Source organism: Rousettus aegyptiacus, unplaced genomic scaffold (genome assembly GCF_014176215.1).
Source record: "Rousettus aegyptiacus isolate mRouAeg1 unplaced genomic scaffold, mRouAeg1.p scaffold_m13_p_13, whole genome shotgun sequence".
Lineage (NCBI taxonomy): Eukaryota > Metazoa > Chordata > Mammalia > Chiroptera > Pteropodidae > Rousettus > Rousettus aegyptiacus.
In genome coordinates, this window is record NW_023416288.1 from 35447527 (window position 1) to 35459772 (window position 12246).

The 12246-nt window shown below is 39.9% G+C and overlaps 1 protein-coding gene across 4 annotated transcripts in view; it reads right to left on the reverse strand.

Moving 5' to 3' along the window:
* HIBADH (3-hydroxyisobutyrate dehydrogenase) overlaps positions 1-4162 on the reverse strand; it is a 106025-nt gene extending 101863 nt beyond the window's left edge. For 2 of the 4 annotated variants that reach the window (XM_036230423.1, XM_016135949.2), the window contains exon 1: positions 4008-4162. In XM_036230423.1, coding sequence (XP_036086316.1) covers positions 4008-4098 — 91 coding nt within the window. In that variant the 5' untranslated portion in view covers positions 4099-4162. The other 2 variants (XM_016135950.2, XM_036230421.1) reach the window with 2 other exon arrangements.
* Between the last annotated feature and the right edge of the window lie 8084 nt (positions 4163-12246).

The window sequence follows — 12246 nt, forward strand, 5'->3', positions numbered from 1 at the left end:
GGGTATATAACAGGAGTTCTGTGTCTGACTTTCTGGTTCACAAGAGGGTCAATGATGGTCAATGATGATGATTCTTGGTCAGTAAAACAAGAATCAGAGGAGGGTTATACCAACCAGAAGACTATTTTAGCTTCTGAAATATTGACAGTCCAGCAATTTCTAGTGATAAGATCTTAGAAGAGCTGAAGTAGAGTGCTGACATCAGTTCCTAAAGTTGAGGTCAAAAATATTAAGGCCCAGATTCTGGATGGGCCAATATGAAAATCAATGAAGATAAAGTCTTTAATGAAAAGCTCAGTTCTCTTCTTCATTTCATCTTTGCTTGTGGCAAAGTTAGAAAAAGGGTAGTATAATTAGATGAATCTGATGTCAGAAAAGGTTATTTATTGATGGCGATATTTAAGAACTTCTCTGAATTTAAAAGACCTAGATTCATAACCAGACGAGGTCAATTCTTAGATGTACACCCTTGAGCTAACAAGTTACCTAACTTCTCTAGACATTTTTATCAGCAAGAGTAACTAGTTTAGAAGACTACTTGAGATAATACAAGTTAAGCATTAAACAGTGCATGGCACGTGATAGTAAGTATTTGCTATTTTTACTATCAATGGTCAAAAAGTAGCATTGGAGCACAAGCCCTATGCCAAATGCCCCTTTTTTGCTTAGTAGGTTAGAAGAGCCAAGGTGTTAAAAAGAGATAAAGGCTGCTTTAAGCGAATGCCTTGTATCCGAGGAAATACAGCTTTTAGTTAAGGTGATGCATCACAAAGCATGCTTGCACAATATAGAGAATATGCTCCTAAAAGGGTGAAAATTCAAACTTAAATAATGCATCTTCCTTTAAGTCACATACATCAACATGTAGAAATAGTAGAGTTTGATCAGAACTAAAATCAAGATGGCAGAAAGTCAACACAATACAAAGGTGACATTAAGAAACCAGTTAGAAAATTTGACATTAGTCTCTAAAATTATAGATTTACAGATTATGTCCTCTTTCTAGAATGGGACATAGGTAAAGTTATCCACATCGTAGTATCATTAAGTGCTACCAAAAATTCTAAGTTTCAAAATGCAAAAATTGGTAATAGGTTAATTATTCTACATTTCCAAAGATTTTCTTCCTTTGGTAATAGGTCAATTATTCTACATTTCCAAAGAGTTTCTTCCTTAATCAAAGTAATGCATTTCATTGTAGAAAACAGGAAAATACAAAAAAGTTAATCTCACTACACAAAAATAACCAGTCTTTTGAATGCATTCTTTTAATTATATCATGAGATTCCATTGTAAGATACTTTTTATCCTCTCTTATCACATAACATTGTTATAAACATTCTATTTTCTTAATATTAAGAGTTACTAAACTAAGGATGGTAACTTACTCTATAAAGGCCTTTATTGTTTGAGTCAAATTATTTTAGAAATAAATATACTCCCTATGTAATTTCACAAGGTTAAGGACAACTTTTGGTTTCAGGGCCATGTGCATCTTTTCAGAGCTTCAACCCTAGAAGTCTATGTAAAGGGGAAAAAAATACCATTACACATTTTATTTATGCTATGTGTTGTTTTGAAAGTGGATTTCTTACACATGAAAAAGGCCAATAAAAAAAGTTTTATTCCCATTTCTGTACATAACGCTGGCTAATTTTCCCATTCCACCTTTGATCAAGTGGTCGCGTTAAGATATGATACAAATTATTTTTCCACGTACATGTGAGTGAGTCACAATGACTGTAGAGAGCCTAATCTGTAGATTTTATCTGTATAAAGAAGCCTGAAATTAAATTTAATTATCTTCTAAGATACACTATAAAACATTTTTATTAAAGGATGATGAAATAGTAACATGTGTAGTTTAATACTAATCATTCTTCTAATTCTTTTTTGATGCTTTCAAATATTTTAAAATTAAGATGTGCTATTAACTGGCAACTTTAAGTTCTAATTTTTTATAAATAGTAAATAACTATGTGGATCTTTATGACAGAAATATCTTAAACATACCATGGGGAAAAACATCCCACAGAATTTAGAACACTAATATTACTATTTGAACATGGTTCTTTTGCTCTAGACTCCAAACTTGCACATGGACTTTTAACTCTAATGCCAAAAAAGTTAACGCTTCTGTAGTAAACTGACATTAACGGAAACATTTAAAACAATTCCATAGTAAAAACAATCGAAGTGTTTTAGATAATCATCACGCAAAAAAGAACTGTTTAAAATTTATCATAAATCTACATTCATACAATATATTTGGGTCAAAGAACCTAGAGAAGATTACATGCCGAAGCAATCTAACCAGCATTGTGAAACAGCATTCCAGCTTATATAGACAACTGTTACAGTCTTGGGCTTCATACTCTTCTATCATGAATTGTAAGAACTTTCAAAACTCTAAAGGGTGCATCAAAAGTTCATTAAAATATCATTTGATCACCTTGTAAAAGCTCTAAACAGCACATATGTCCTCCTTGGTTAATCAAAACGGAAAGAATTGCACATTCATGTGAAAACTGGTGCGACACTTATTACTGGGGAAAAGTGACTAGCCAATTTGTTTAAAAGTATCTCCAAAGAGGCATTTTTCTAGCTCCAGAAATGTAGCTCAAACAATGGTTACACTTTTAGCTGTTTCTGTGAGTTTGTATCCTGTTATTGTGATTCTTTTAACAGACATCTGTTCTTTTGCATCACAGGTCGAAGTTTTAGCTGTATATTTTACCAGGACGGCATATTTACATTGTGTGTTCATCGTGTGTTCATCTCGCATAGTTAAGATATCTTTCTTGTCACCATATATTTGACCCCTTTTACCCCATCTACCTGCCCCTCATCTGTTCTCTTGCATCACAGGGAGCCTGGCCTTGAGAAGCCAGAGAGGAAATTTTTCTGCTTAGTTTTTACTGAGAGGGAGGAAGGGGGCTGTTAAGAACTCAATTCTCCACTCGCTGTTTTTTTAAGCACGGATTTTTTTTTTTTCCATTCTAAGGCTTTTTTTTTCTTTTAAATCCTGAGGATGAGTTTGCTAAACAGTGCACTGTTACAACTCTCAAAATTTTAGAGGAAGACAATGGGAGTGTACCCACAATTCAACCAATTTTTCAGTTAAAGCGGAATCCTGGTAGAAAGTGCAGGAATGAGGAAGAATCGAGGACTAACTTTCTAAATCCTTCTGGGATACCCCAATTCACTAATCCAAGGGGCCTCGGGTTGTTCATTTGAAAAATGAAAAAGATTAGATCCCTGTGGATCCCAAAACTCCTCCTTCCTAAACGATAACCTATAATGGTAATGGAGTGAGGGAGGGAAGGTAGCTTCAAGTCACAATTTTGAGGATGTTTTAAGTGGTTTGGTTAATTAGTGACATAAGTGCCATCTTCAGGTAGCACAGGTACAATGAAAAGGCGAGAGGAAGCCCGCCTTCGGGGTCAAGGGTGACTTCAAATTCTGCCAGAATGACTTATGACTTGCTTTGTATTAACATCACTTGTGTAAAAGCATCTTGTACGATTAAAGTAGTTAAGAAAAAATTCGGCCCTGCAGCGAGGGCGCGCCCACCCAGGGTGCATCCTAAGGACGCTGAAAGGCCAGCGCTTCGAGGCCAGGGGTCGCTGGGATGGGTGCGAGATCGCCCGGGGTGCACCCTGAGGCTGGGCCCTCCACTTATCCTCGCACCTCTAACTAACTCCAAAGAAGCACGCCCCGGACCCAAATATTCCTCCCTTTAACCCAAGGTCTTCCCAGCCCTACCTAAATTCCGAAAAGGGCGCTGAACGCCATTCATCTGGATCCGGGGCGAAGGTATTGGGGGGACGCACTAGTGTCGTGAGCGGCAGCCGCAGGAGACGCCAGGCCTTGGGACCAGCCAAAATGTTGGGTTCTAAGCCCCGACCTAACCGCAGCGCCTCCCATCAAAAGACCTGTTCAGCGGTCACGGCGCGAGAAGCGGGCGGCCGGAGGAAGGACGGGGGAAGAAGGCGCGAGGTCCTTACCCGCTGCTAGGCTGGCCGCGGCCGGCCGCTGCCCGCGGCGCCAGTACCAGAGGCCGCAGGCGGCTCCACGGAGCCGTAAGGAGGCTGCCATACTGCCCCCGCCCCGCCTCCCCGCGCTGACCTCCGCCGCTCCCGGCTCGCCCACCGACGCGCGCGCGCACGCCCACGCCCGGCCTGTCGGCGAGGATCGGCCTGGCAGGACAGCGGTCGTCAATCGCCTTATGGACAGGAAGCAGACCAATCAGGATTCCCAGCTCCTCCGCCCTTCCCGAACCACCAATAGGAGGCCTCTCGAATCCGCGTATCAGGCGCCCCGGACCCGCCCCCAAGCTCCGCCCCCGTGTGCAGACTTGCCAGAGAGATCCTCCTTGTTTACCAAAACGCAGAGGGTGTGTGGGAGACGGTGGCTGTCACTCACTACGGCTTTCTCCGAGCACCTGACCACCCTTCCCCCCCAGGACCGCCCCCTCGGAGGGTTTAACAGCGTGTGTTCAGCCCCCTTCCCCCTTGCAGGCAAGAACTGGACTTTGACTTCCAGCTGCTGCTGCAATTTTTAGGCGGGAGAAGAAATTCCCAAATTTTCTAAGTACGGGACCTGTTTTTAACTTCAGTAGTACGTGGGTCTCCTAGTGTTAGCATTTGTATTTTTAGTGTTTGTTCATTGAGAAACAATCAAAATTCTACCGTGGATGTAGTAACTTTTAAATTCAATTGATTTTATGTAGCGCAACAGTTTTTTCAGAAATTTGAAAAATAGTAGGAAAACAAATTGGTAACATTGTTCTCGTTGAAGTGTAGAATTACTAGGAACTTACACTGTCTATTCCCGTATATATCCAGTACATAGTTCTCTAATGTTCGAAAATTCTGCATCCGTTAGTTCGAAAAACTAATGGTAAAGTGTGGAAACAAGTCAGAGGGATTTATTCATTCTTCCGACTGTGTTCAATTTACATATTTGAATCCCAACTCTTTTGGTGATTATTGCAGGACTTCCCATTCCCACTGACCCTATCAAAAGGTGGGAGCTATGGAGACACCAAAGCAAGACTTGGAAGCCTTTTCAGAAGGGTAGTAAAACAGAAAAGAGAGTGAGGAGTGGCTAGCACAATAGGACCCACACCCTGCCCCTCAAAATTCATTTTATTTATTCATTTGCTTAGGTTGTGCTCATCTAAACTTTTAATCTAAGTAGTAGAATCAACAGATTTGATTTTGACCCTTTTTTCTCTAACCAGTCATTTAGAAAGTTGGAAGTGCCTACAGAAAAAAAAAAAAAAAATTCGAATAATTTCCAAACAGGCTCTCTCAGTGCTGGGCATGCTGGCAGTGTTTCCAGGAGCTGGTACAGAGTGCAAAGCTCCTAATTGTAACTGATACAAAAGCAATTCCCTTCTTTGGCTGTCTCTCCACCTGAATGCTCTATTCCACACCAACCAAAAAGAAAGATGAAAGGGAAGAAAAAATATCATTTTCCCTATTGGGACAGTCTCCTAGATTTGGTTCCCCAACCAGATCCATTTATTAGTTTCTGGAGCATTTTCTACTTGACCCTCTCTTCCTGGTTTATTTAGGTTTTAACTGAAATAGACCTGCAACCAATAAATGTAGCTCTCCCGAAAGGTTTCTGTAATTAACTGCTGAAATGCCACCTGCCTTTCAACTATGTCAACCTACACAGCAGAGCTATTACGACACAGGACAACATATCAATTGATCTACCAGCTCCTAAAATTTACATCCCCGTCCTCCGGAGATTTTATATCCAATCAGATTGTTTTTGTCAGTTTTATTGTGAGCTACTGTTTTTGTTTCTCTAGGTTGTTTATAGGGCTCTTTTCTTGAAAATTAGTATTACTTTACAAAAGGCTGCCTCTTATGAAGTGTTCTCTTATGACTCGAAGGGGAAGGAAGAGGAAGAGCTCACAAGAAAGAGTCGGCAGAACTAAAGCTGGGCATGAGATCTTTTTAATTTTCTCTCTCTCTCCCCCCTTTCTCTCCCCCTCTCTCCCCACTTTACTGATGTGATTGCTTTGAGAAGGGAGTAAACGGCATTGAAAGTTTGATTCTATTTACTCAGCCAGGACCAAGGGATAAGTCACAAGTTCTCCATATCCCTACATCACATATCTTCTTAATATCTTCTCAGAAGCCCTATATTGACTCGTAAATTAAGGGTCTGAGATTTTCATAGTCTATCATAAGCATTATGATTTTTAAGTAATTATTAGTATTTGAAGGTGCTTGCAGATATTGCACGTGCAAAGGCAGTTACTGTCAATGGTTGGCTTTATTTGATTATCTTCCTAATATCTTTATTTGAAAGGCACTGCAACTTCTCTCTAAATCTGTGCCACTAGTTGTGATTAAAATTGTGTCTTAGTACATTATATATTTTAATTTATAGTTATCACTTAGAATTGATGTTCAATCTTATTTTCTATTAGTTTCGGGTATGCAGCATAGTAGTTAGACATAAAGTGATCCCCCCAATTAGTCTAGTTCCCACCTAGTACTATCCATAGTTATTACAGTAGTATTGACTATATCAATGCATTATAGGCTCTTCACTTCTGCTTCTGGCAAAATAGAATAGGTGTATTTTTCTTTATCCCTCCCAATAAGTACAACTAAAAACTCTGGACGTTGTATATAAAGCAGGAGGAGAAAAGAAGGCATGCCAGCTAGATACCTCAGGACCAAAAGAGGAACACAGAGGTAAGTTCTTGGGTTTTCATTTAGCCTTATATTCCCATTGTGGGTACTACAGAAGCTGAAAACTAGAAACCCAAAAATGCCTAGAGGTACAGACAAATATGCCCCAGTAAAAGGCTATTCTCTCCAGCCAAAGACGAAAAAGGGGCAGCCTGTCGTGAGAAACGCCTGCAGTCCTGGCAGGATGCCTGGTGCTTGGAGCAACAAGGTCATCAGAAGCAGATGTGGACTTGAACACAAGGACACATTGCAGGGAGGGCGCACAGGCCTGACCTATTCTGGGACTTCTTGCTCTAGGGACGAGGATTAGAAAAAGAAGAAATAGCTGATAACACGGTGGTGGCCTGGAAGCTGAATCTAGGAGTTGGCTGTAGTTTGTAATTACTAACCTGATAGTAACTAATAATAATAACAAAGCCAGCTTTGTGAGAGAGAATAAAAAGCCATGGAGAAGGGATGGGGGAAGGCTAGCATTGCCAATCATCCCCTCTCCCTTATCCTTGTGAGTAAAAGCATTTCCAGACTCCGACTCTTCTTCCTAACCGTCTCCGCATCATTTGGCACCCAACGTGGGGCACGAAGAAGAGGGTGCAGAACGACGCTGGAAACCGAAGGGGCAAGTCCGCTCATGGTAAGCGGTACCTTCGGCATAGTTTATTAGCACACAGTTCTAGCATGGGGAAATTTTCTGTCAAAGGTGGAGACCCAGTACATTAAGTTATTGTGACACTTATTGTTGTCTTCAGGAGTAGAAGTGAAAAAAAGTCAATTTCATGAATTGTTTTTCTATACAGGTAAACATTGCTACTGGTTCAAGCCAGAGGGAAAATCTCAATTAAATGGTAAAGTGTGGAAACAAGTCATAAGAGCTTTACGGAGAGCTCATCAACAGGGGGATCCAATCCGTGATTCTGTTTGGTCTTTATGCACTTTAATTTCTCAGGCTTTACAGTCTCTGCAATCTGACCCTGAGGGTACTGCAACTGACCTGGCAGCACGCCAAGAAGAACCTGAACCTGTTTATGAAAATCCTAAGGAAATAGCGTCTGATAATGAGCAAGAGGAATCTACTGAGTCCTCATCTGAAGAGAAATGTGCAGGCCGCATTCCTCCCAGTAAAGAATCATATCAGGTTCTTTTGACCCAAGTAGAGGCGATAAATCAGAGATTGAAGCAACTGCAATCAGGGCCGACTAGAGAATATTTTCAAGAACCAAGAAAGCCCTCTGCACCACCTATAAATATTTTATTTGGGGCAGAGCCTTCAGTTGCTGGTCCTGTCTCATTTACTTTTCCCCTTTCACCTGACTTGACTAAAGAAATAATGGATGAAGAGAATAGTCGAAAAAATCTTCATAGACAGACAGCTACTCCTCAGCTGATGGGGTTCCCTATAGTGAGACAGGCATTTCCCCCCAATGCTCAATTTCCTCAAGGGGGCATCAATGTACAATATACCCCATTGGAACATAAATTCTTGAGGATACTTAAGGAATCTATCAATCAATATGGTATGCAATCCACTTAGGTGGCGGGTCTTTTAAATAGTATCGCCACAGAACGCAATTGTTAGTGTCAGATTGGGAAGCTATTGTAAAAACTGTGTTAGAACCAGGTTCTTATTTGCAAATGAAAACCTGGTGGAGAGAGAAAGCCCAACAAGTGGCTCGAAGAAATGCAGCACGAAACCCTCCAGGGGGTACTCTTGAAGAGCTGACAGGTACAGGAAACTTTACCACCATTGAGCAACAATGTCATTCGACTGAAGAAACCTTGTTACAAGTGAAATTAATAGTGTTAAGAGCTTGGTCTCCAGTGGAGCCACCTGGGAAACATCCTCAGTCGTTCACTAAAATTATGCAGAGTCCTGGGGAGAGTTACACTGATTTTTTGTCTCGGCTATGTACTGCCATTATCAGGGCATTGGCTCTTCCTGAAGTTCAAGAGTTACTCTTAGAACCTCTAGCTTATGAAAATGCAAATGGAGAGTGTCAAAGGGCTTTGAGGCCCCTGAAAACCCAAGGGGCACCTTTGGAAGACTGTATTAAAGCTTGTCATGATGTTGGCTCTTTGACATATCAAGCTAATTTGTTAGCAGGAGCTTTACAGAAAGGGTTTCAAGGTTCTCCACACTTGACACTGGACATTCTACCATGCAACTGCAAGATGCGCCTGCTACCATATACCTGCAAAATACGGGAACAGTACAAACCACCAGATAGGTTCCTCTCCTACAGAACTCTCGGGGGGACCTTATACTTGTAACCCCTCCATTGGCATTTCAAATCCAGCTCTACTTCCCATCACCACTAAACTCATGGCTAAGGATACATGAATGGAGTAACTAGAATATTTCATATTTGGGCCATCTTCTTAAGAGGTTAGTAGACCTTAATAAAGTAGTCTCCACGCTGTGGAATTTTTATGTAACTCCATTCAACCAGCATTTAAAATACTCACTACAATTATGTGTTTCACTCCAAGTAATTCTCCATTACTCACTTCAATCACCATTCCAGCAACTTACCTAGAAGAGTTCCATGCAGTCCAGGAGACCCTTCAGGCCTTTTGAGACCTAAAAGATTGGGCTCTAGAATCTAAAATACGGCCAAATAATAATTATTTTGCAGATGGCGCCTGTGTAATTTTCAACTTGACTTGCATTATGCAGTCCTTAGGGAATATCATCTTTTACTGGGTGTGGTATGAAAAACAAATAAGCCAGGATGTTCACAGTTCTGTTCCTTCTCTTGAGTACCAATATTTACTCTAAGTTGGGGTAGGAGAAACTGAATGTCCATGGTAATTTTAACTTGATCCTGTTTTTAACAAGGAAAGATTCTGTTGCTTATTTGTCAAGCCTCCTCCTCCTCCTCCTCCTCCTTCTTCCTTCCTCCTTCCTCCTCCTCCTCCTCCTCCTCCTCCTCCTCCTCCTCCTCCTCCTTCTTCTTCTTCTTCTTCTTCTTCTTCTTCTTCTTCCTTCTTCCTTCTTTCTGTAACCTTTATATTGTTTCTTTGTAGTCCATCTTTAATGAGGGAAAATTAAAACTAATGAATTCCACTTTGAACTTTATAATTATGGTACCTTCCTTGTAACAATCATTGATTCTATATTCCCTCCAAGCTTGATATTCTTGAAGGATATAGTTCTATTCCCCCAAATAGTGTATCCTAAGTAATAGGCTCATCTAACAAATGATCTATTCGATACCAGATGGGAGAGTTTCCTGTTAACTATATCTTTTCAAAGGACGTATCATGATCATTATTACCAGGCTTTACTCTGTTTATTGCCACAAAAGAGAAATTAGTTTTCTTTGACTTAATTATATGAACTAGGATAATGTGAAGTTATCAGTGAAATGGCCTTCATAATAACATCGAGGAAGATTGGGGTAGGACTAATGGTCACTTTTGGTTGCCTGCAAGGCACCCACTTTCATTTCCTCTCTCTCCTACTTAACAGTATCCTAATCCAGTAATACTCTTACCATACACATCAAGGGAAACTGTCACACCCAGCTCCAGAGAAAGGCCGTTTTGAATTAAGGTAATGCCATTCCCCCTTGCTACAGTGACTGGTGATACAACACTAAGCTGATCTGCACATGGCATTCCTCTGGCCCCAGGGACTGGTTCAGGAACAACACATCAACCAGTTTGGTTGGGCTGATAAGAAATGAGAAGAGACGGGCAGAACCGTCTGAGAGTTTTCCTTGTTCTTGTAAGAGAATCACAGGAAGAAACACCCTGTCTTTCTCTGGACAGAGAGGAAAGCAGATGTGAAGGCAGCATTTTGCCATGGGAACAGCCAGTATGAGGATGAATCCAACAAACAGGAATAATGGTCCTGGCAGGCTGGACGAGGCTGAACATGAAGTCTGCCCTACTCTGGAATTCCATCATGTGGACAAGTGAATGCCCCGTTACATGAGCCAATAAAAACTAAGTGGAGTCTGGTTTTCTGTTACTTTTGGGCAAAAATATCCTAACTAAAAAGGTGAGTTAGTTTTAATTTTATTTCACTTAAAAAAAAATTTTAAGCTTTAAAATTTATATGCATATGGTAAAATTCAACAGGATAAAAGGATAATCAAAGTAAATGTTCATCTCATTTCAGACATTATTCACCTCTCCAGAGTCAACCACAGAATAAGCTTCACATAAGTGTGTGTGTGTCCTTCTTAATACTCAAATAGAAGCACAATATTCACATTGTTCCATATCTTGCTTTTGTACTTTATACATCTTGAAGATCATTTCAAATTGTACATACGGATTTATCTTATTATTTTAAAAGGCTTCACAATATTCCATTGTATGAATACACCACAATTAATTTAACCAATTTTAATTTTTACTGCTCTAAATAATGATGAATGGTCAGCCTTAAATTTACATATTTGAGCAAAGATATGACTATAAATCCGAGGATAAATTCCTAGAATTAGAATAGTAGGGTCAAAAAGTGTATGCATTTTATATTTTAATAGTTCTTGCAAAAATGGATAGAACCTCTTTATAAAGGATTTTGGCAATAGCTATTAAAATATAAAATGCATACACTTTTTTTGACAGCCAAATAGATTGTTATCCTTATACTCTACCAATTGCTCAAAATTATACTGTCTTTTAGGTTGATTAATATTTAGATCACAACTTTATTTCATCCCTCCCCCCCCCCCCCGGAATTTATAATTGCCTGTGTTTCCCCTAGGAAAAGTAACATGCGTTCTTTACCATATCAAAATATCTTCCAACATCTTATCTATTCTATCTAGAGCATGGAATTTATTCATTACAGACATTCTTTTTGGTCTCCACTAAATCCTTGTTCTATTTTGGAAAGACCGATTTCTAGGCCTGCAGCACTCACAGCCATTTAGGATTTCTGTTCATTGAACGCTGGACGAGTTCCATGTTTTCTGTATTCCAGGTCACTTTCTCAAGTACTTCGAGTAACTTCTTAAGAAAAGGAGTTTCTGAGACCACGAATATCTTTATCTTGTTCTACTGCTTACTTGACAGTTTAACTCCACGTTTCCAGCCCCAGAACATCTCTGAGGGTTTTACTGGACAGATTCACTCCTGCTACCACGGCAGCTCCTCCTGATTACATCTGGGTTCAGGCTTCCTTCTCTCTGTTTAATCCATTACATGATCCCATCTTTTTTCTCACTTCCATAAATTTAAAAAAAAAAAAAAAACTTCATCTGTTGGCGATTCTCACCCTATTCATTCTTGTGATTTTTTTTTTTGATTTTTGTTTCTTTCCTTTCATTTTAATTGCATCCAGATCAGACACATATGTACAGTTTGCCATTCAAGTAGGAAGGCTCTCCCTAGTCCTTATTTTTCAGTCTCAAAATAATTGTGTTAGTTGGCGTCATGCATAAGAAATTACCAGCCTACTTTTTCTGTAGTAGATCATGATGAGATCTAACCTCTTATATAATTATGTAAAACTGAGCTACATGGGTGGAAATAAAATGTCACCTTCCAAAAATATTAGGTGCTTAGAACT